The sequence below is a fragment of the Lygodium microphyllum genome, chromosome 9, assembly GCF_053477565.2.
Source record: "Lygodium microphyllum isolate KBCC chromosome 9, Lygodium_microphyllum_v1.1.10, whole genome shotgun sequence".
Taxonomy (NCBI): Eukaryota; Viridiplantae; Streptophyta; class Polypodiopsida; order Schizaeales; family Lygodiaceae; genus Lygodium; species Lygodium microphyllum.
The window spans coordinates 96,767,301-96,793,421 of record NC_141143.1 but is presented as its reverse complement, the minus strand read 5'-3'; the positions used below and the strand labels follow the sequence as shown (position 1 = coordinate 96,793,421).

Below are 26,121 nucleotides of genomic sequence, written 5' to 3'. Positions count from 1 at the left end.
CTATTCAAGTTAACATACTAGAAACCATGCGGATCCTACACACCAAAAGGAGAAACACAAGAGGGTTTTGGCTCATAAGACTCAAAAGGGTTATATGAACCTAACACAAGGCCTAGCTATGATGAAGAAGATGGATCGCCAGACACGCGGAATGTTGTGGTCCCTCCAAGATCAAGGAGATGGCCAATCTCAAAAATCGGTCCAAATGGAATAGTAGCACTTGTTGGAGGAGTGTAAACTGAACTATACGTGATGCACAAGTACTTCTCAAACTCTTCATCTGTAAGATGACTAAAAGAAGAACAAAAAGATAGTAAAGATAAAGATGTGTCTACCTTCTCCTTGAAACCATAATGCCTTCTCAGAGCCTCCAATGATGGAGAAGCTTGATAGGGCATCATAGGATCCCTAGAAGAAGGTGTCTAAGATATTATGAGTTAGAATCGAGTCGCATGTGAGTTCGCACAAACACTAGCCTTCACAATCACCGTAGGATACTCTTTAGAAGAGCATTGGCTTTGATACCATGTGAAGATATGCTAGGGTTTGTACTAAGGAAACGCAGCATGCATGACCAAGATTAAAACACAAAGACTCTGACAGAGACAAGCAAAATTCAATCCCTCAACACAAAACGCAAAACGCAAAAACTTAAAACTCAAGCACAGAGAGAATAAACATTGAAGTGAATGAATATTGTAAATGAATGTAAGAGTGTACACAATGCCTAAGGACAGAGCAATGCAATGTCAAAGAGTGATGTCCATCGGAGATGGATTTCAAGTGCAGTAACCACCAGTCGAAGATGAGAGAGTGTTGAATAAGGAAGGGCAGTAGGCTGGTCACCAAAACACTACAGTATCGGAGGTTGGAATCTCGTAAACGTAATAGCGTACCACTAGAGAAAGGCTAAAAATTGATCACCCAAGGCAAAGAACTGTAAGGTAACAACATGAGAGATGTTTGCTAATGTAGACGGCATGTTAGACAACAAAAATGCTAGTACTACAACAATCACCCAGTGGAAGAGATGGCAATAGCCTGTCGCCCATAGTATGGAGGAGTTTCGAAAATGAGGACACTGAATACAAGAAAAACTCAAGTTTCGGAGTTTCGGCCAAATTTTGAAGACGAGAAAACAGCATTTCCAATTGTATACTAAAATAAATATGTTATTGCATGGATATGTAAATATATCAATCCTACAACAACATGTATTTAAATTTTATACAAAACTTTTGAGACTTCATGTCATATGATCAAAATCATGATTCATTACAGTGTCACGAGTGAAGACTCAATAATTAAGACAATTTAATATAGTTAAGACACAATTTTTAAATTTTAAGAACAAAATATATTATAATTTATGACTCATAAACCATCTAAAGACTGATATCAAGAATGGTGAAACCAAGATGCATAATAAGTAAAATCAAAATGCATCTAAATGTGTGATGTAAATAATCAATGAGCACTAAGCACAAGTAACTATTGAGTAATAACTATCAACATCAATGAACAATCATAATATCATCATATGCATGTGACATGTGTAATGCCATTGGTGACTAGTAACTAGCAACTGCAATGCTAAACTGACTCTTGACTCTTGAGATATCAAGAGTCTAATCTCCAGAGTTCATAGTCATGACTCGTCTGGATTTAGAGGATCCGTACACTATCTCCTTATCTGACTTTGAGAACCCTTGTATCCCCTGATTGGATTGATGTGCCTCCAAAATAGATGTGGGGCCATGATAAGGTAATGCAAAATAGGAATTCACAAAGAAGCTAAGAAAAAAGGGGGAGGGGGAGGGGAGAGGTGGAAATAAAGGAGGAGGGTGGAAAAATGGAAAACAACCTAGGAGGAGGAGGAAAGAAGAAGAAAAAAAGGAAGGAAGGAAGGAAGGAGGAGGAGGAGGAGAAGGAGGAGGAGGAGAAGAAGTAGTCAAGAGCTGTAGAAGGTAATGTGCTTGAGCAAGAAGAGGAGACGATTACACAAAAGACCATAGCAAAACTGAAAACTGATTTGCTCGTCCTCCGCAGAGTGCCGAAATGGCGTTTCGCCATTCCCTTTTCGGTCTAAAATAATTGTTCCCATTTCGGTCCAAAATAGTTGTTTTGTTTTGGGGCCCCCAAAATGCCATTTTGGGGCACTATGCTATCCCCCCGCACTAGATGCTGAAAACACCGGCTGATCAGATGCTATAATGATGCAACGAATGGAGACCTCCAAACAGCAAGGCAATGGCTGAAAAATGGCCGCCTAGGGTTGGATAGTGATGAGCTCCAGTCACTGATGGTGGACAGCAGATTGTAGGTGGCTAATGCTGAAATTTGCACGGTAGAGTAAGAAACCTGCACCAAAGGATGAGGCTAAAGGGTGGGCAACCTATCTATTTATAGATGTTGAAGGATATCCCAAAAATTAGGGTTTTAGGGGACCACTGAAACTCTCTCGAACCACACACCAAATTTGTGTTTTTCATTAATTAAGCGTATCTTGGTACTTTGAGGACACACTATACTTCAGCATTGAAGTATTTGGCTGCAGATTTTTATTCGTTCTTGACAACATGGCATGTCAAGGAAACAATGATGAAAGTAACATCCTTGGTATCCTCACTCAAGAGGACAAGCTTGATGGATCCAACTACCATAATGGAGTTTTATAGTCCGCAACCTTTTTGTTGCGAAGGACTTGTGAGACTATGTTACAGGTGACATGCAACGACCAGGAGGTCTCACACCTTAGACACCTCAGCATCACACTCGAGGATAGGTTGCTAGTGCTACAGTTGTTGCTCCTTCTCCTCCCCTTCTTATGGAGGATCAGAGGAAATGGGATTCGAAGGATGCTCAGGTACTTTCTTTGATAGCATTGTCACTAAAAAGGGCCATCACTCCGCACATTCAGTCTTGCAAGTTCTTAAAATCAGCATGGGACATACTTAGTATGTTTGCTACCCACAATGAGATTAGGATATCCTATCTTTGCAAAGAGTTGGCAAATGTAAACATAGATGAGGACAATAGCATGACAGATCGCCTTACTCATATACAAGATTTGCATAAGCAAATCAATGTTGATGAGATTATTCAAGATTCTGAATATTGGGTGTAAAGGCCCTTTACACTCTCCCGTGTATCTCCCGTGTATATATTACTTCACACATGTGAAGTCACCCTAGCGGATGTAAGTGTACCGTACCCTAAGTATAAATACATTCTTTTATTCTTTGTGTGTACCACACGAGTACACACCTATCCGTCGACTCACTCATACTCTATCTCACTGTTCAACATTGTTCAGTTTTGGATCATTAAGCACCTCGATTAATGCTCTTGCTCTCTACTCTCTCTCTCTCTATATGCTTCTTCTGCTTCAACTCTACACACTGGTATCAGAGCCAATGGCTCACGCAAGCAAGAAATCGTGACTGGTAGCCGCTGCTGACATTCCAATCGTCACCATTGGGACCAACAGGCATAACAGTTTGTCGGGCTGTTAAGCAGTAGGCGACCAGGTAACTAAGGTCAGCAGGCGAACAATGCAACTGACGAGCGCCAAGTGACACGGGTCACGCAACACAACGGGCAATTGACGGGCGTGGCAGGCAACAGGGGCCATGGCACAGCGCACAACTAACGGGTGCGGCAATTGATGAGTCACACAGCCGGATCAGGCACTGGATCAGGCGCCGTCAGACCTGACGCGTCAATGGACCCGTCATTCCATGGGTCTTTTTTTCTTTTTCTTTGCAAAAACCATTATTTTTCTTCAAAAAAAAATTTAACTCCTTCATCGAAACGAAGGTCAAGCGCTAGACACACAAAACTCAGATTTGTGCAAATTTGTGGCTTTTCCTTGATTTGGTGCTGGGCACGTGTTTTAGTGATTCTTGATCCATAAATTGCAGAAATTGAGTGCATGGGTCTCAGAAATTTTGGGGATTTTCAGATGCAAGTGATTTTTTCCTTGTTTGAGCAAATTCCTTTGAAATTGTGCACTCTTGGATCCCGAAATTTGGGGCTTTTGCAAGATTCATAAAATTTCTGCAATATTAGCCCATACTTGATGCTCATGAAGATGTATTCATGCAATTGGAGCAAATTCATTGCAAAAATTTTGGGGCTTTTCACATTAGTGATACGTTTTGAGTCGACTTGAGACTGGACAGTGAAATTTGCAACAGATTGACCGCTGAGTGGAAGTCTTTTGAGTTTTGGATGCTTCAAATGTTGAAAAAGGGCAATTTCTCTTAGCACATGTATTGCTGAATACTCACTATGCAGTGAAGCAGTGGTAAATACAGCATTTGGGTCATTGCATATGGGAATTTTGGTGATGTATTACTGAAGTGGGAGCTGTCTTTATTGCAAATGTATCAGCTTTGATTAATGTATATGCTGTAATAAGTACTTGAGACTGAAATTGCAGCTAAGCATTTGCTTCTTGGACATCTTGGAAGTACAAGAGTGTGTACTTGCTGTTACAATTCAGCAACCTTGCTACTGGCTAAAAGCATTCAGCCCTTTATTGCAGTTGTATATTCCTTAAGATGGCTGGTAGTGCATGTACATCTGACAAAAAATCTCTTTGAGATTCGTAAATTCGATGGCAATGGTTTTGATCTTTGAAAAGATCGTATGTAGGGTATACTCTTTCTAAAGGATTGTGATGATGCTTTAGCAAAACATAAGCCTGTTGCTTTGTCAAATGAGGATTGGGCTAAAATAAATAAAAAGGCCATTACTTACATTAAAATGGCCATCACAAATGATATCCTAGTTCATATAAAGAGGCTTGATACTGCCTATGTAGTTTGGGAGAAACTCAAGGCTACTTATGAGAATACAACTCCTGCCAATCAAGTATATCTCATGCGGAAGTTGGTCAACTTAAAGCTTGATGAGTCCAAGACTGCCTCAGAGCATTTGAATGCTTTCACAGGTATTTTGAGTCAGTTACAAGATGCAGGTTTACCAGCCTTTGATCCTAAGAATGACAAGCATGACAACTCTACCCCTCAAGAGACAGAAAAAGCAAATGTGGTATCTAGTGTTGTTATTGAGGAAATAGAAGAGGATAAAGATGCTGATTTGTTGGTTGCATTTTCAAATCTGCTTACTATGACAGTGGAGGACATGTATATCACTAAAACAGATGTGATAAATGCTTTGTTGTCAACTCATAATGGTTTGCACAATCGTGGATTGTTAATAGTGGTGCTTCATTTCATGTAACTCCATCTGTAGAGTGTTTTTTCACTTATGCAGAAGGTAATCTTGGAAAAGTCTACCTTGGCAACAATCATGCATGTGATATTGAAGGAATAGGCACCATACACCTGCTCTAGGAAATGGTCAGGGGTATGTACCTGGCATCAAGAAGAGCTTACTTTCTATTGGACAGCTAGACAACAAAGGTTACCTCGCTACTTTTGGTGGTGGAATGTGGAAAATACAAAAAGAGTTTATGCTAGTCACTAGAGGTGGTAAAAAGTGGACTCTATATTATCTCTACTACAAGGCACTTCGTGGAAAGTTTGTTGCAGTTGCTGAATTACAATCACACATAGAGTTATAGCACAAGCGTCTTGGACTACCAAAAGGGTTTGCACACACTTTCTTCACTTGGAAGAGTTGATGTGAAAAACTCAAAGCTTGAATTTTGTGATGATTGTGTTCTTGGTAAACATGTTAACAATCCATACTCTCATGGAGACTCTAAGAAGGCATATATCTCGGATTTAGTCCATTCTGATGTATGCGCCATGCCAATAAAAACTCATAGTGGTTTCCGTTATTTTGTGTATTTTATTGATGACCATTCTAGAAAGCTATGGAATTACTTGCTTAAGCAGAAAAATGAAGCATTGGATGCTTTTAAAAGGTTTTATGCCTTGGTTAGTACTCAAAAGGGCTTAAAATTAAAATGCATAAGAGCAGATAATGGAGGAGAGTATGTATCTAAAGAATTCAATAAGTTTTGTGATGTCAATGGGATTAAACAAGAGCCTACAGCTCCTTACAATCTATCATCTAATGGTGTGGCTGAGCGAATGAATCGCACGTTATGTGAGAAGATTCGGTGCATGTTGTCCACATCTAATCTCTCACAATCGTTTTGGGGAGAGACTTAAATCCGCAGTGCATATTTGCAACCAATCTCCACATCGTGCACTTGAAAGTGGCATCCCTGAAGAGGTTTGGTCTGGCAAATCTGCTTCATATGACCACTTAAGGGTCTTTGGCTGCGAATGTTGTGTACATGTGCCTGCTGTTGATAGCAGAACCAAACTTGACACGAAATCTCATAGAGGCATCTTCATGGGTTATGGCGATGAAGGTGAAATGGGCTATAGAGTTTCGGTTCCAAGCATGAAAAAGGTGCTACGCAGCCGGGATGTGGTATTTAATGAGTCAAAGATGCTGAAAAATGTCACATCTAATAACTCAAACAAAAAGAAAGTTAAATTTCAGTATGATTAGTTACTTGAGCAGCCATCAGCCACTCAAAATTCAGCTCCTTTTGATGCTGATTATGACAATCAACGTATCATTATTGAGCCAGATGACAATGGGCAGCAAGGGGATGCTGAACATCAGCTTGAGCACCAAAATCAGCATGCTGAAAATGAATTACAATAGCCTGAAATTGTATTACAGCAACCTGAACATGCAGTTCAGCAACCAAACAATGAGGTCATTGACATTCCCTTGGATATGGACCCATTACTTGATAACACAAATCATTGGGTAAGAAGGTCTACACGTGTCAAAAAACCTATACAAAGATTCGATCCTTCTTTGGACTGCATTTTGCTCACAGATGAAGGTGAGCCTCTTACATTTGATCCTTCTTTGGACTACATTGGGTAAGAAGAAATGAAGTCGTATCAAAATGATACTTGGGATTTGGTTGCATTGCCCAAGGATAAGAAAGCGATTCCTAACAAATGGGTCTATAAAATCAAATGTGTGGATGGCAAACCCAAATACATAGCCAGACTTGTGGCTAAAGGCTATACACAAAGGGAGGGCATTGATTTTCAATCATGAAGTGTTTTCTCTTGTTGTCAAAATGACCACTCTTTGAGTGTTATTTGCCATTATAGCATCTATGGAACTTAAACTTTGATTAGATGGATGTTACAACTGCATTTCTGCATAGTGATCTAGAAGAAGAGCTGTATATGAAATAGCCCGAAGGCTTTGATGTACAAGGAAAGAAGTATTTGGTATGTAAGCTTAAGAGAAGCTTGTATGGTTTGAAACAGGCTCCTAGACAATGGTATAAAAAGTTTGATGCCTTCATGCTCTCACATCAATTTAAAAGGAGTGCTGCAAATCACTACTTATATATTAAGAAGGCTGATGATGGAAGCCTTATTATACTTGTGCTTTATGTGGATGATATGCTTATTGCTGGTAAGCATAAAAGCCAGATTAATGCATTGAAAAGACAGCTGAATTCAGCCTTTTCCATGAAAGATTTAGGTGCAACTGAACATATTTTGGGCATGCATATGTAACAGGAGATAGAGAGTAACAACTCTTATTTCTCTCACAAGAAAAGTACATCAACAAAGTACATGATCGTTTTTCTATGGCTGATGCTAAGCTTCTTGGTGTACCTTTTCCACCTTATCTTAAGCTTAGCAAAGCAGATTGCCCAAAAGATGATAAGGCAGTCAATACTATGAAGGGTGTTCCTTATGCTTCAGCTTGTGGTTCACTCATGTATGCTATGGTTGCCACTAGACCTAACATTGCTTATGCAGTGCGAGTTGTAAGCAGGTTCATGTCAAATCCTGGCAAAGCACATTGGGAAGTAGTGAAATGTATCTTACGGTACCTTAAGGGCACACAAAGAAAATGTATTTGCTATGGCAAGGGTACGTTAGATCTACAAGGGTATTGTGATGCAGACATGGCAGGTGACTTGGATACTCGCAAGTCTACTAGCAGGTACATCTTTACCTTGACTAGTGGGGCGATTTCTTCGTGCTCTAGATTGCAAAAAATAGTAGCACTCTCTACCACTGAGGCTGAATATATTTCAGCCACTAAAGCTTCAAAAGAAGCAATTTGGCTTGGCCGCTTGGTCAAGGATTTTGGGCTGCCCACCAAAACACTTGTACTTGGATGTGATAGCCGGAGCGTTGTATACCTGGCTAAGAATGCCATGTCTCATACACACACCAAACATATTGACGTTCGGTATCATTTTATCAAACAGGTTTTGGATAATGGTCTAGTCACCCTGACTAAGATCAAATCATAGGATAACTCTGCAAATATTCTCACTAAAAGTCTTGCAAAGGCTCAACATGAGCATTGCATTAGACTTGTGGGAGTTGGTTAAAGGTCCGCTTCGAACCTTTAAGTGGGAGGTTGTTGGGTGTAAAGGCCCGTTACGCTCTCACGTGTATATATTACTTCACACACGTGAACTCACCCTAGCGGATGTAAATGTACCATACCCTAAGTATAAATACATTTTTTATTCTTTCTGTGTACCACACTAGTACACACCTATCCGTCGACTCACTCTCACTCTATCTCACTGTTCAACATTGTTCAGTTCTGGATCATTGAGCACCTCGATTAATGCATCTGCTCTCTGCTCTCTCTCTCTATCTGTTCCCGCTTCAACTCTACACTGAATTGGTGAACATTATACTAAACTCTCTTCCAGAGTCATATCTTGGTTTCCACATCTCTTTAATGTCATCTTTGAGGGTGGGCATCAACCCCTTACATTTGTGGAGTTGGAAGGTCTCTTGTTGCAAGAGGAATCAATTCAAAAGAATGTTGAATTATGTTCAAGTGATGTGGCTATGCTTTCTAAGTTCAAAGACAAAGGAAAAGCCAAGCAAAATGCAAAAAATTAGCAAAAGGATGATGCTAGATAGCCATCAAATAAGGTTGTCCAAGACTTTAAAAAGTCTAAAAAGAAGGAAAAATGCCATTATTGCAAGAAACCCGATGACTATATTGATGAATGCAAAAAAAAGATTGGCCAAAGAGAAAAAGAAATACTCCAGTTTGGCTATCTAAGAGGTATCAGTCAACAAATCAACAAATGGTGATGCTTCGGCGAACTTTGTGGAGAAGGATTATGCATTTCTCAAATGCAGTTATGATTCTTCTATGGTTGATTCAGCATTTAATGCTGCTGAAACACAACAAACATGGTATTTTGATAGTGGTGCATCAAAGCACATCACTTTCAAAAAGTGATTGTTTACATCTTTGCATCCAGTCCCTTCTAGGAAGCATGTGTCACATGTGCAAACAACAGCACTTATGATGTATGTGGCATCGAGACAGTCACTATTAGTACTACAAATGATTTTGACTTCATGCTTCCAAAGTACACTATGCAATGATCACAGAGGCATTAGAAAGAATTTAAATTCACAAGGAATTAAAAATGACCACCACCAACAATTTGACCTTAATTAATGTTGCTTGCAAGCAGTTACATAGAGGGTCATGCCTCTCCCTTGTTGAATCCTCCTTTGTTCCCTCCCTTGCAAACACGCTAGAAAAGCAAGATTACAAGGCGTCGTGTGGCCCCTCACCCCCACTAACTTGCTCTCAATGCACCTGTGTTGACCACTAATTGACTTTGAATAGTTGAAACTTCAACAATAAATTTTATATTGTGAGTGACTATAACCATTCCTCTGCTCTCTTCTATCATTTGTACCTAGCATTCCAAAGAACCTGTTGTCTATTTCTGCCTTCAATAAGTATGGCTTTTAGGTCATCTTTGAGAATGACAAATGTATCATCAGAGATAGAGAGATGGACTGTGCACTCAAGCTGTCTGGCACCCTGTACAAGGGTCTATTTTTATGACCGATAGTCTCATGATGCTCTAGCAGTCACTGACCTTACGCTTGCTATACAGAATGCGGAGCTTTGGCATGCCCATTATGGACATATAAGCTTTGGGAGTTTGATCACCCTTCAAAGGTATCATATGGTAGATGCATTGCCTCCAGTGGAGACTCCACCTCCTCATGCATCCAAGGGACATATTTTCGGCAAGATACACAGGTATGCCTTCAAAAAGATTGGTGCAGTACGTGCTATCCGAAAAATGCAACTTATTCACTCTGATGTTTGTGGTCCCATGAGGACACGTGCACTTGTGGGTCATTTTTACTATGTTGCATTCATTGATAACTACTCAAGGTATACATGGGTGTATGGGCTGGAAGGCTAGATCTAATGTTTTCATGCCTTTTAAACATATTGTGGCAAAGCTTGAGGTTGAAACTAGTTTAAAAGTATAGACACTTTGCACAGATAGAGGGGGGGAGTATATGTCTCGTGCATTTGAGACATATTTGTTGAATGTTAGCATTACACATCAAGCGGCAAGCCACTGTTAGAATGGCTCCTCAGCAAAATGGAGTTGCTAAAAGAAAGAATCACACTCTCATGGACACGGCTCGTTGTATGTTTAAAAGCAAGGGGTTGCTTTAGAAGGGCTTCAGTGTGCAAATCATGTATTGAATCGTGCACCTACAAAGGCTTTGAAGACAATCACACCATTCAAAGCTTGGCATGGCAAGAAACCTAAAGTTGCCTACTCTCAAGTATTTGGTTGCATAGCCTATATATATGTTCCAAAAGAGCTTCGTGGGAAGGTTAATGATAAGACTGTAAAATGCATTTTTATAAGATACAGTTCGAAAAGCAAAGGCTATTGCATGTATGATCCACGCATGAAGAAAATGTTTGTCAATAGGGATATCATATTTGCTGAAAATACAGCATTTTCACATGACTAGTTTCAAATGCCAGCCACACGACATTGGAAATCTTTTTGAAGGCCTTTTACCACTTTCTTTGGAATCGGTGCTGTAAATGGTAGGACAGACCTGTTACAGCAAGTTGTTTCTACTCCATATGCTCCCAAACAGCAGGGTATCAATGAGGGTTTGCGACATGCAATGGAGGCAACAAGTCAGCATGAAAGGGCTGCTGTAAATGCAACAAAAACAGTCCCATGATGGCTATTACAAACTCTCCAAGAGAGTAAAATGGAAGCCCCTTACCTCAACACACTGAAACGGCTACCAAGCATGCATCACATGATGCAAGGAGGGCACATTTGGCCAATATTACAAAAGTAGATGACTGTGATGAGCACCTGTTCATGAGCTCACTCTTGGATGATGATGAGCCTACTTCCTTGAACAAAGCTCAGCAAGATGTACATTGGATGCACGCCATGCACGATAAGCAGACTCCATTGCCACTAACTCTACATGGGATCTTATGGATTCACCACCTAGCGAAAAAGGCCATTGGCACAAAATGGGCTTTTAAACTCAAATGCAAGACTAATGGTACGATTGACAGGTACAAAGCATGTTTGTTAGCAAAAGGCTATCCGCAAAAGAAGGACATGCATTATGAGAAAGCATTTGCTCCTACATCCCATATAAGTACGGTGCAATGTGTGATTGCTATGGCTACAAATTATGGCTGGAAAGTACATCAATTGGACATTAAGACAGCATTCTTGAATGAGGATTTATACAAGGATGTTTGTGTCACAACTCCCAAGGTTCATGATTAAGGGGAAAGAGCACATGGTATGCAAGCTGCGTAAAGCTCTTTATGGTCTCAAACAAGCTCCTCGTGCATGGTAATCTAAAATTGATGCTTAGTTGGCCAGCAAAGGGTTGAAAAATAGTCCAACCCCTACCACTCTATACATTAAGAGTAAAGGGGAGGACTTTTTTATTATCATTTTTTTGTAGATGACATGCTGCTCACTGGACCCGAAATAGGGAAAAACTACAAATTTTAAAGCTGAATTAAAACATGTATTTGCTATATCAGATATGGGTTGTCGACACTGTTATTGGGGATTCAATCCACCCAAAATCAGCATGGTATCATCATGTCACATTCACAATATTTGGATAAGCTGTTACATAGGTCTAATATGCAAGATTGCAAACCTATGTGCACTCCTATGGAACTAGGCTATCTATGCATGATGGTGAGGAGATGTCTAATGTTGCAATTTACAGCCAAGCTATTGGCTGTCTTGCACACACCTTGACATTCAGTATGCAATATCTGGAGTGAGCAGATATATGCATAGCCCACGGACCATGCATTGGCAAGTTATTAAGCGAATCTTCAAATACTTGCAAGGTACTCAGTCACATGTATTATTATTTCCCGAGGGGAGACTTACACTTAGAGGCTTACAGTGATTCAAATTGGCCTGGTGATGTAGACACTAGGCAGTCTACTAGTGGACATTGTTTTCTTCTAGGCCATTCATGCATTTCATGGCTAAGCAAGAAATAGCCTACACTGGCTACCTCATCTTATGAGGCTAAATACAAGGCAACCTTCACCACAATAGTGGAATGTGTATGGCTGCCTAGATTGTTGGCCGATCTGCAGATTTCTCAGGAGGGTCCTACACCCATTCTTTCTGACAGTCAAAGTACTATTGTAGCAACACGGAATCCTATGTTTCATGCTCACATGAAACACATTGAGGTACATTATCATTGTGTCAGAGAGAGATGCTATGCAGGACAGATCAGTTTAATATATGTACCCACACGAGAATATTGCAGACGTTTTCACCAAAGCACTTCCTTGTGAGAAGTTAGAGGCTTTTTTAAAAGTCCTTGGACTTACTACCCTTTGGTGATTGATCTTCCTGTACTCCTACCACATTGGCACTACAGGGGAATATTAGAATTTGCCAATTCTATGGGTAGTGCCCAATTTTTTAGTTAGTCAATTTGTAGTTTCAATACAACTATATTAATAAGTTGTGTCACCGCTTTTGGAGTTAGTTCTAGAGTTAAATTAACTCTAGTTGAGTTAGGGATAAGTCTAACTTACTTAAGACCTATTGTACTTTCATTCTATCATTCTAGCACTTGCATCTTTTGAGTGTGGAACTACTATCCACTTTTGCCCATTGTCTTGTATTCACACACTCTCTCTCTCTTCCTCCATTTCAAAAACACACTCTCTCTCTCTCTCGTAATAATAGCTATATTATATCAAGTTATAGGAGTACGAAAGTCAAATCATAGAAAAGATACAAAGTCACGGTAATGAAGCAAAAGAGATTGCCCCATGCCAAGAAACTAAATCCTCCCTATGAAGAAGGCATGTTGAATAAGATCTAATTACCAGTCTAGAAGACCCTTGATTTTGACAATATGTCCCTAAACATCCACAACAAAGTTGAAGATGAAAGCATTTTGGGTGACCCAATTAAAATAGGGTCTTACAATACTAATATGTATGATATAGTATGAACCCTTTCATACATTGTACTAATGCAAATATTTTGGGTACTTAACTCATTTGTTTGTGGTGACTTTAATAATACTCACTTAGAGTCACACAACTCTTCAAGCCACTCTCATATGCTTGCTTCTAAAATGTCTCAATGAAATACTACTATGTGTGGTACTATTTCTCTAGGCTTTTGGGATTTCCAATTTATTGGACATAGATGTCATAATGCATATACTGATTATTGGGCTTGTTTGGATAATGGTACTTGCTAAATGTGACTTATTCTCTTGCAAAATGTGGATTGATTATAGGTACGGTTTGTTAGATCATGTGCCTTTTTGGCTTGGCTTGTATTTTGACATGAATAGTGTGGATGATTCCTTATCATGTAGGTGTTCTTGGCTAGTTAATTGCGCTCATCCGCCACAATGTCATGATTTTTTAAAAATAAGTTTGTCATATATTTGGCACTCTTCGTCTTCAAATTCACGATGATGTTGTTTTCACATGGCATCACTTTGCTGAGGGTATTCAGCATGTCATAAGGGATAATGGCACATATATGGGCTTCAATAGAATTGGTGCAAGAGGCTAAATCAGTCTTGGAACGTCTAAATAATGCAACCAATGTTACGAGTTCTTGATGCATCGGAAACGGATGAAATTGATCGGGAAAATAGGCAAAGTGCTGATAATGATGCAGGAAAGTCCCATGAATGGCAGCTTCGAGCTTGTTTGTACACCAATGGGCTCCACTATTCTCGACAGTAAAAGAGCAGTAGAAGGGCTATGAAGGCAGATGGCTATTGAACAACTTCTAAAATGAGATAGCAATCTTGCCAGTAAATCTGGGGCCCCTCTTCCATCCGTGGCTATTGCAATGGAAGCTGGAATACTGCTCTTGTCCGTGTGCATCCAATCAATGATCCATCTGATTTGCAAGCCATTTTGTTGTCTATTATCAATAAATCCCCGCTTTCAAGAGGGTTACCAGCAATTGCCTTCTATGAAGCAGGGTTTAGTAAAGACATTTCCTAAAAATCAACTATGTGAGAAACGGCTGATCATTTTAATGCTTATGGGATATAAACTTGTCACTAAAATGATAGCTTAACATTTGAAAGGTTTGCTTCACATGGGCTTGCATCAAGCACAATGCGGTGTTATTCCACAGAGGCAAATTATGGATAATATTGCCAATGTGTATTTTGCTATTGAGGGCGCCAAATATACGAATCAAGGTGTCTTGTTGGTGCAGATAGATATTGATAAGGCTCCTGACTCTGTGTATTGGGACTTCATTACCCAAACTATGGCTGAATTTGTCTTTGGACCTAAACTGCAATGTGATAACCAAGGTCATGCACTGTCTTGTGTGGCTGCTGATATGATCTGAGGATGCACTATTGACTACTTTGTCTCTGTTGGGCCACATTCCTCCTTTGGATCAGCAGGTTATCGGATTGGAGTTAGCAGCAGGTCACTCCCGTCTCTAGACCTCTGCCTCTTTCGACATGGAGTGTGCCCTCAAAGATGATGACTTTATGACCAGCAAAGCACTTTCAATCAAGCTACTTAGTACTAGGATATGAGATGATTGAGGTACAAGAAAGTTTGATGAACAGGGAGTAATTGTATTGACATTTGAGCCAAGTACATCATTCAAGAGTTATCAAGTAATGATGGACTATGCAGTCAGTCTTTACACTAAACAGCTTTCTTTCACTTACAACTCTGTGTGTGTGGGTGTGGTAGAAGCCAGTAATGAAAAACAACATTACATTTCAATAGTAAAACCTCATTATATTACACATGGAAGATAATGCAGAAAAAGGGCAGTACAATCAAAGCACAATAAAGAGTAGAGTGATTGAAATGCAGCCAATTACAAAGAATAATGCATGATGGCTAAGTGGATCGACCCAAAGTGACAACACAATTATGACGCTACATATCAGACAATCCCACTCAGAAAACTACGATTAGTAATGATTTTGAACAATGAAATTCAACCCAAAAAAAGAAGTCATACCCAATAAGTATCATACACGTAATTGCCATCCCCATCAAGGGCCGGAATGATATCACAACTTTGGGGTGTTAACGCTGTACAATCTGGGCTTAGAACTGGAGTCCAAGTCTGGCCACAACAATACAGCACTGGAGACAGACAGGATGTCAAAACTCTCACAAGAAGTACATTCTCACCATTAAATTGCTTACAAGATAAAATACTGCTCAAAGCTATTACAAAAGAACTCCAATGGATGATCCAAAGCATATAAAGACAGCTACTTTCAGCAATACAAGTAATTTTACAAAGCCTCTCAATCCACGGCACAGTGAAAAGTCACCTCACATACAGTTCAGAGTGCGCACCTACCTCTCCATATGGTGAATGTCTCATGCCACACCAAAATCTCCAATTCTAAGGTTGTCTCCTTTTGCCCTTTGAAGGGATATTGCATTAAGTCAAGTCATTTCATATTGCCTGCACATCCCAGAAGTCATGCTTCCGGAGATTCTACAATGTTATATTGGAACAAGACTTCAGGGGCCTTGGATGTGATGGGACAATTATCTAGATCTGAAGAGTAAATGAAGACTTGAGTTCACTAGTAGCTAGAGGAAGGCTTCCAAGAAAAATTTTCAATTGACCCACTCAAAAATGATGCAGTGATACAAATTTCCACATATCAGCCTAATAAAAATGAATAGAGTAGCGCATGAACAACTTTGTGCTTTGAAATTTTAAAAATTGGTGTTGTACATGTTAAACTATGTGTAGTGTTGACAAAAGGGGAGCTCATAGTTGAGATTTGAAGAGAAAAGCTAAATGATCAATAGCCAAGGGAGCATACAGGAAAGCAAAGAGGACTCCAAGGTAACAATCATGTTGCTTTCATCACCAACAAATTCAAGGCATTATCACCTGCCATAGCAACCACCTACCAAGACATTGTAACTCCCTATCCTGGAACGTGTGTCAGCTCACCCTATAAGAGAGGTATTGGGATGAGTAGACATTACATCGTGCATATACTATACCTACATTGGAGACTACGTCCTAAGAGCTAGCTTCCCATACCACTATCCCACACCATCTTAACATACAGACGCTTCAACCTATGGGCCAAGACCATGAAAGCTAATCACACAAAGATGTGCACAATGGCGCCTTGAGTCCTATAAATATGACTTGGCTGCCCTAACCCTCACGTGTACCTAATACGTCTCATGTGTGGTATGGACAACACCAATTTTTGGTCTTATCCTTTGGGTTTGACAAATGCTCATGCTACTTTCCAACCGATGATGAATGATGTGTTTCATTTGTATCTTGAAAAGTGGGATAGTTATTTTCCTCAATGCTATACTTGTTTATAGGAAATCATAGGAGGAACATGCAAATCATTTATGTATCGTCCTACATCTTTTAAGATGAACGCACTTATTTACAAAACTCTCAAAGTGCGAATTTTCCGTATGAAGCTTTTGTATCTTAGACATTTCATCTCAATTAATGGCATCTAAACTAACTATAAGAAGGTGCAAATAGTGCTCAATTAGCCTATTCTGAGAACCATTAAGAGAGTGAAATCTTTCCCAGGTTCCATTTGGTCTTTTAAAATTTCATCACAGATTATGCTAAAGCTATTAAACCATTGACACATTTACTCAAGGATCTCCATAGTAAGGAGAAGCACATTAGTCCACCTATTTTTTGGACTAGTCAACTTGATCACTATTTTCAAACATTGAACTGGTTGGTTACTACTACACCGATGTTGCAAATTATCAATCCAAATAGACTCTATGAGGTTCATAGGATATGCCCAAACAAATTACACCAATCACGAGAAGTTATTGTTAGTAGTCATCCATGCATTAAAAATTTGGTGTCACTATTTATATAGCATCAGGTTTATTATTTGGACTAAACACCATTCGTTAAAATATCTCTTAATTAGTCTAATCTCTATGGTCGAAATGTAAGACCATCGAAGCTTATGTAGAAGTTCAACTTCAAGATTCGTTATCAAAAGGGTACAACTAATATGATTATCAATGAGCAAATAATATGGTTGTTAATGCCCTTAGTCAAATGCTTAAGTCAATGCTTTGTATCTCTCTAAGATTTCAATTGATTTCTATCTCTCTCAAGGGATACTGCCAAAACTCTCCTCACTTTGGTAGAACCTAGCAATTAGTCTAGATTGGACCTTGTAGCCCAAGAAGCTTTGGAGGTTTGGACGCTCAAAAGTTGGTTATTAAGACAAAGATGGTGGAAAAATCTTCCATTAAAAATGGATTATTGTCTAAACAAGCAAGTGTGCATGCCCAATGATGATAATATCCACAAAAAGATTTGGTATATGTCATGATGCATCGAGCATAAGACACCCTTAAATACATGAGACTTCAACCTTGGTTAGTTCATATTTATATTGGCTACACATGAAGACTTTGGTTGAGTCCTATGTTAGTGCGAGTAACTACAATATTAGCTTTATAGGCACAAACAACCAGAATGTTACATCCTTTACAAATTTTCAATAGAAAGTGGAGTAGTATCTCCATGAAATTTATATTAGAATTATCCCATACGAATTGAGGTCTTGATCGATCAATTGACCAAAGTAGCTCAATTCACTCCAATAAAGGCAATTGTTAAAAGCCATAAATTGGCTAGTCTCTTTTTTAAGCATCTGTATAAACTTTACAGTTTCCCCTGAAAAATAGTCAAGGACCATGATCCTAAGTTCACTCGCCATTTTAGGCAAATGGTCTTCGAAATCTTGTAGGCCTGATTGTCCATGTTGAGTTAAAGCATCTTGAGACCGATAGGCAAACCAAGAGGACAAATCTAACCATGGAGAATATGGTACATGAATATCTTTCCTATAGACAATTAGATTAGAAGGGTTATCTTCCATAGACTAAATTTGCTTATAGTAGTGTTATGCACTAATTATAGCATATGAGCTCAAGAGAGTGAAAATGCAGTCCATAGTCAACCTCTTACGCAATATACAATAGATGTTGACAATTGCAAGGGAAAGCATTAAAATAGCCTAAACATCATGCTACATTTTATGCTAGCTAAAATCATACTCCTTGGGAGCTCTAGGAGGCCTTGCAAGTCCCAAAGGACACTGATTCAATAACTACCAATAACTGCTATAAGATATCTTCGAGGTATTGCGGATCTTTCCAAATTACCAAGAAGATATATAGCATGTCTCACAAGTTGGATTTACATATGGATATCCAAGTACACTCGATGTTCCGCACGAGTTGCTTGAAAGAATGATTGGGGCAAGATGAAGTGATAGTCCAATTGAGGAAGTCTTGTGACTCGAGTATACTACTCGTTACATCTAGTCAAACCTGAATTGATTCTTGACTATTGAACTAAACGATCTTATCAAACCATTTCTCTTGGGTATTTAGTCAACTGAAAAAATTGCCTGCATGCAAAAGTAACATGGCAATGTACATTCCTTGAAGAGTCATTTTTCCCACTTCTTCCCTAAGGATATTGTTGAGGGTGACAATCATTCATAAAGGGGGAAAGTGCTACATCCTTGGATAGGTAGAGGGTACTAGTAGCACTAGTCACAATGGCATTAAAGTGATCTATTACGAATGCACTAGTTGCAATTTAGGGTTAGGGTAGCCATGTCTTATTTATAGGACTCGAGGCTCTATTGTGCACATCTTTGTGTGATCACTACTCTTCGAATCTTAGCCCATAGGTCAATGCATCTGCACCAATACAATTGTGTGGGTTGTTGGCTCGTTGTTGGTATGGGACACGAACTCTTGAAATGTGATTATAACCCAATACGCTACTAGCTTCCAAGCTAGGGGTGAACTTGTTTGATTTTATGGCTAGGAGGTGAGCTTTTTGTCCATTGCCTTTATGTTCCATGAATATGAATTGTGTCCCGTCTCATAAGTAAGTTGGATCCTGGAAGGACTATAAGGTGGTTCAAAGACTAACAAACTCCCCTTGGGTCATGGCTAACCAAATCAATGACACAAAACGTAAAGAAAAGAGAACATGTGAATGTCTTACCTCAAGAGAGGCGATGTCGAATCTCATATAAAAGATTCTAATGGGAGATACATAAAGTAAGCTATCAAATGTAGGCAGGATAGGTCGTAGGAGGCGAGTCAAATGGTTGATGACATGGCAAGGACTGATGGACGAATAGGGTGCTGGTATTTACTAGAGCAAACAAGTGACAACTTCACAACTGGCAAGTGGTACTTAAATAGGCTATCCAAGAAGTTGGATGCACACAACATCAATGTCTTAAGTGTCACATCAATATGAATTCATTAAGGAATGGAACATCATGTATAACATTTTGAATATTCAAATATGGACAGGTCCATGGCGAACGAGGTGGTCATGCTTGCTAGAGCAAACAAGTGGTAACTTCACAACTGGTAAGTGGCATATAGTATCAACTACTCTAATCAATATGCCAAACCCTGAACTTATTGATATCCAAGCATCACTGTTAGAGGAGGAAAAGAAGCTAAAAACTAAGGAAGAACCAAGCATCTCCAGAGATGAACGTGCATTATATATTGGCAACAAGTACAAAGGCAAGAGAGATCAGCTCTTCTGTGACTTATGCAAAAGGACCGGGGACACCAAGAAGTTCTGCCACGCCAGAAAAATGTCTCAAAATGCATATTTAGTTGCAATCAAAGAAGAAGAAGCAAATGGAGCAAAGAAAGATGAAGAAGCAGAAGACCACCAGAAGAAGGACAAACCTCATCAAACCTTCTATTCAGATAGACTTTTTTAGCTTTGTATTTCCTAGCCCTAATGCTTCAAACATAAACTTATAAACTCCTCAAATAGGCCTTGTACTACAGCCTCTGTACACTTTGTGAGGCCCTTGCTACAGCCTCTAGATGACCATCATATTTGTGGTACCCACACTTAGTCTTTTCTGCGACAGCCTCTGGTATTTTGCCATGTTTATGGTGTGCCCACACTTTGCAGGTGTCGCTTTCACTAAAGCCTCTGTACGCTTTGTACTTCTGGTTGTAATTGAGGAGGGGTGTTGAGATATTTGCAATCACACCTACTTCAGTCCCTTTGTAAGGAGCAGTAAGGGCTCACAACCAAAATCCCATATGTACAGTAAGAGAAAGTGCCACCACTCAATTCCTATAAAGCATTGTACTTGCACTCTTTTTCTAATGCAATGATGGTACTCTTTTCTTTCCAGTAAAGTGTCTATGTCACTGTCCACATACAAGATTGTGTTTATGAGTCCAAGTCTCAATCTTGGAACCTAATTTACTTGTGTGACAACTTGTCTTTGTTAGGGTCAATGTCTTCATGAGTTTCTTCTTCCCCTTTTAACCTCCATAGTTCCCCCATCTGCCATGCTCTAGATCCCGCATATTTTAACACACACTACTATCAAACCAAGATAGAGTCCTGATTTTGCACATTGTGCTTGCATATTAGGGCTGTTGTGTAGGAATCGAGGATTGCTCGTAAATTATGTGATGTGTCTGATCATTCAGTAATAGAGATTAAAGAACTACAGCAAAGCACCCAAAAGTTTTGGGCCAATCTTTTGTTGGTGTCTGGGTGAATTGTGCAATTGTGCAGCAGTGATCTAGCTCCACGTAAGTCTTATACTATGCTTTCTGAACTGGTTCGAAGTGCTGAATTTGTACAAAACACAAGTTATACTGCCCTTTAATTTTCAAAACCAATTTCACAGGGCCTATCAGCTCCCATCACCATTGGACATCCAAATGGACACTAACCTCAAAAGGTACCACCATAGGGTACGTTGATATCCCTCCATCATAACCCAAGAGCATTTAGGATAGCAGGAGAACCATGAGCTCACATACACACAGATGACTCTACTTATAAATTCTTGTATGAATTGTTTATCCTTGATGAAGAGACAGCATGGATAAGTTGCATTCACCATTTTATTCGTATTGGTCATTTTGGCTTCATTGGCCATTAACAAGACTTCCTTTCTTTTTTTCTTTCTTTCTTTCTTTTTCATCTTGATACTTCTTCCTTCGACTTCTCATCCCGACTTACTTCACTGTCTCTCCCTCCCTTCCCCTCAACAAAAAAATTTAAACATACATCACAAGGCAGTCGTATCATATGAAACTGCCAAGCTCTGTATGTTACTAGATTATTTATCTAATTATAGCCTTGTTATTCATGGGCCAATACAAGAAGAGCAATGGTTCATGACAAGGATTGCTTTCAAACAGAATACAATGTGATAAAAGTTTGCGCTTGCCCACAAATGAAATAGAGCTTAAAAAGTTTTGGGAAGGTTTGAATCTCACTTTATACTTACCAAGCTTAGCAAGCACAACCCCCAAAAGCCACAAACTACAGGCTCTCAACTTCATTGCTTATTGTCTAGTATCCCAAGTCAAGAGACCATGTTGAGTGTACTATTACAATATGAATCCAAGCTTCAATATGAACAGAATTGAAAGCATCAGCTCCTGCACAGCAGAGGTCAGAACTATTTAGGTAAAAAGTGTAATTAAAATCAATAGTGCTTTAACAAGTGCTGTCAATTGCTATCGTGTAAACCAGTGCATTCTAGTTGAGTTATTCAAGACTGTTCATTGAAGTCTTCAGGAGTATCACACACAGAACAAGCTGTCTTGAGGTTTTCCCTTAGAGAAGAGGTCTCCTTCAATATTTTTTTTATTTAAAAGCAGTCATTGTAACATTCACAAATATACACTACAGACAACAAGTTCAGAACAATTTGACAACCAGCTGTGTCCACAGAGGAGCACTTGAGCTCAAACCATACATTATATTATACATAGTAAAGTACTGCATACTCTAAATCTTCAACCACATCATTACTACCAAAAAGTAGTACCACTATTTACAAAGAACAGTTGATGCAGATGGCATAGTTTCCAATCATAGTATGTGTACACTTACCAGCCAAACAAAGAACCTTATGCAATAGCAATATTAGTGCCATAAGTAGTGACCCTGCTGCTCAGCCACTGACGCAATGCCAGCCTCCAGCCATGCTGCTGTCATCCAGCCATGTAGTCCTCAGCTTCTCCACTCTTGTCTGCCACCAGCTACTTCCATTGTCTCCTGCCGCCGCTTGCCAAACCATACTCCCAACATCATCCTGCCCACCACCAGCTGCCTCCTGCTTGCACCACCACACCAGGGTCTCCAGCCACCTGCCTGAACCTCTACACCCCATTTCTCAGCCTGGTGACCCAGCCGCCTCCAACCCTTACCTGCATGCTGTTGGCTCTGCCTGCTGCTGCCCAGGGAGCCGGTTGCGCAGCTGCCTGTCCCCCTTTTCTCCACCTTCTGCCAATGTACTGCTGCCTCAGTACCACCTGCCAGCAACCTGCCTCCTTTTTTCACACACCCCATATTGGCAGCCCTATTCCAAGCAATGGCCTCTGCCCTTCTTACCCCACAGCAACAAGATGAAGGAGAAACTTGATTTGCAAAAAAATAGTCACTCCCTCTTCTTCCCCAAGGGACTCCAATGCAGCACCCACAGCTTGTGTGTCCAATGCTTTCCTGCAGATCAAGTTTGATCACGAGTAGTGGCCTTGCAGGAGTCATCTCTGGCCTACTGACTGAACCATGAGCAAACTCCTTGAGAATGATATGATGCAAGAATCTCTCAAAGGCACCCCTGGAGGGTTACAAAAGTAGCCTCGCAAGGGAAGGTGTGTGTTTGGGTCAGCTTTAGGACTCCGGAGCAGTCCAGCCAATGCTTGCCACCAGCCTGCTGGATGTGTAGATTAAAGTGTCTTTCTTTGATAGGTGCGTCAAAGGCAGGGATTGTTCCATGCTTGTTAATGGCACAGCTATCACAATTTACTTTCCTAGCCTCAACAATTAATTTGTGCTTACTTGCATAGATTGGTCAATCTTTTGGGTATGTCATTCAAAGAAAGGGATAGAACCTTTGCAGATGTAGTACTGAAGGGGCACCCTGAACATTCATTAGTTAGGGCTATGGTTCCTAACTCGTCACTTGGTTCCCTTCCTCGATCCATCAGAATCCCATTAGTTCATGGGAGATACATGCTTCCTATGGTAAACTCTACTAGCCTCCCAATGCAGTGTTTTGCCTGCAGGATGGTAGACCGTAGGCCAGCTTATAGTAGAATACCCTTGGACACATCAGAAGAGACAAGTTTGGCCTCTTACTATTTGGAAGTGAAAGAATATTGAGGTTTGGAAGTCTACCTCTCCCAATATGGTCAGCCTTTTACTTTGGAAGGTCCTTTGGCAGAAACTTCTGACCAAGGATAGAGTTGGGAAAGTAGGGGCATTTCTCCCTATATTGACTTTTGCAGAAAAAAAGGTTAGGTGTATCAACTGTTTTGGGAATGTATGGCTGCTAGAAGAATCAAGACAGAAGTTTGAGAAGTTCAATGCAAGCACACAAGCACCCATTATAATATAAAATGCCAGGGAGCCCTTTTGGAGATAGAGGCAACATGAATGAGATGTCCTAGAAAATGTGGACTGTAATTAGAGTAGTATTAAAGAAGGTTTGGATCATCAGAAACACTAGAATTCATGGAGGGTCTACATTCGAACTTTGGAAGAGAAAGTACAGATAATGCTTTTGAGAGATGTCTAGGTAAGGTTGAAGGTCTTTTGGGGATTGTAAGAAAGCCTCCTTTGAGTTCCGAGGGGAAAGGGCCCTTGTTGCCATGTGAGAGTGAGAGAGAATGGCAGAGAAGACACACTGCTAGATAGTGGAGATGACAACAGAGACAAAGAGAGAGACAAGGATAGGAGCAGCAGCAGCCAGATTAAATAGTGGAAATTATCAAAGAACCCAAGCACGCTACACATTTGGCACTCAACAGGGAGAGGGAATTCCCCTCATGCGGAGAGATGAGGTGGAGTTGGTCTCACAAATCTTGGCCACACAATAGAGGGTGGCAAGTAGAGGAGCTAGAGGATGCAGCTTCAAATGATTCCTTAGACTCTAATGATTTCCATTCCATGCAGCAGAGAAGATAGGTGTGGGTTGTGGAGCCACACCATTCTAAGAGACTTAGATGCTCCACATGAGGATCCTCTGATGAAACATTCGACGATTTTGCAAGTGTTTGTTTTCCAAGGTCAGAACCTTGTGAGATAGGATCTTCATAGAGCATCAGTTGGAGGGTCAATGAATTTTCTTATGTTACATGAACAAAACCTCTCAAAAAACAAGATATCCATCCCAATGCAATGGGAAGTTGTTGCACCTAGGCAGAGCCTCACTTACTAGGCTCCAACACTAGGTGCCACAAAGATTCAGGAAAGGGTCTATATTTTGTGTAGGTGAGCATTAGTTTCATGCAGTTCAAGATTGGGTTCATGGAAGAAGATGAGCTGATCATCAAATAGTTGGTCATTTATGCCCCTAATGACCAACACCAAATAAGGCAGTTCTGGCCTCTGTTGATCTTTACCTTGTGTTGAGCTTTGGATAGCTGGTGGTGATGCCCTATGGGTTGGTGTTGATGATAGTAGATGAGGCCCTCATCGAACAATTGGTCATTTAGGCCCCTAACAACCAATAGGAAAGAAGACAGTTCTGGAATCAGTAGTTCTTTGCCTGTTTTGATCATTGGATAGTTGATGGTGATGCCCTATGGGTGTTAATGATAGAATATGAGACACTTATCCAACAATGGGTCAATTATGACCCTAATGACAAACAGGAAAGAAGACAGTTCTGCCCTCAGTTTTTCTCTACCTCATGTTGATCATTGGATAGCTGGTGGTGAATTTAAAATGATAGAGGCTTTGGAGGATAAGAGGAATAGATTCATCAACAGCTAGCACCACTCTATAGGATCATACAACAATGCACCTAGTTCTTTTGGAAGGAGTCAGGGAACCACTACCAATGTCAAGATTCTAAATCACCTTTATTATAACGAGGATCTTGGGAGGATTTTCCACAAGATGTTTAAAATGTATGAATACATCAGATTTGGCCTTCAGCCCATACACCAGTGTATACCAAGAGTTGTAATCAATAAATGTAACAAAGTAAAGATGACCCCAATTGCACATGTCCTCGTGGGACCACGCACTACACCATCCCTTTTGAAGGCAAACCTATGCATTTTACCCAAAATACATCCCTTGCATGCATGATGAGGTGGGGTCTCCATTGGAGACAATGCATCTACCACATGACACCTCTAAAGGGTCATCAAATTGCCAAAACTCATATGTCCATAGCGGGCATACCATATTCCGCATTCTGCATAGCGGGATAAAGAGTAGTGATTGCCAAAGCATCATGAGACTCTCTATCATAGGTATCCAACAAAAATACAAGGTGATGGACAACCTGAGTGCATAATCCATCTCGCCATCTCTAACAATGCATTTGTCATCCTCAAAGATGGCCTAAAAGCCATGCTTATTAAAAGCAGAGATAGACAACAAGTTCTTTGTAATGGGAGGCACAAATAAGACATCTAGAAGAATAAAATTAGAACCATTTGCAGCAATAATAGTGGCTGTCCCAATGCCACATACATCAAACTATTGTTGTTTGCACATGTAACATGCTTCCCAGCAGGGGATGAATGCAAAGACGTAAAGAAACACTTCCTGAAAGTGATATGCTTTGATGCTCCACTATCAAAATGCCATGTTTGCTGCATTTCAACAGCATTAAATGCTGAATCAGCCATCGAAGAATCATAAGGGCAAGTGAGAAATGCATAATCCTCCTCCACAAAGTTGGTTGAAGCATC

General features: G+C 40.1%; 1 protein-coding gene across 5 annotated transcripts in view; it reads right to left on the bottom strand.

Moving 5' to 3' along the window:
* LOC148031326 (stretch-activated cation channel MID1-like) overlaps nucleotides 1-26,121 on the bottom strand; it is a 68,856-nt gene that overhangs the window by 29,175 nt on the left and 13,560 nt on the right. For 4 of the 5 annotated variants that reach the window (XM_087684843.1, XM_087684847.1, XM_087684845.1 and 1 more), the window contains exons 2-3: nucleotides 21,690-21,843; nucleotides 15,350-15,477 (exon numbers count right to left, since the gene is read on the bottom strand). In XM_087684843.1, coding sequence (XP_087540969.1) covers nucleotides 15,350-15,477; nucleotides 21,690-21,744 — 183 coding nt within the window. In that variant the 5' untranslated portion in view covers nucleotides 21,745-21,843. Of the gene's footprint in view, nucleotides 1-15,349; nucleotides 15,478-21,689; nucleotides 21,844-22,300; nucleotides 22,491-26,121 lie in introns of those variants that run through there. The other variant, XM_087684846.1, reaches the window with a different exon arrangement.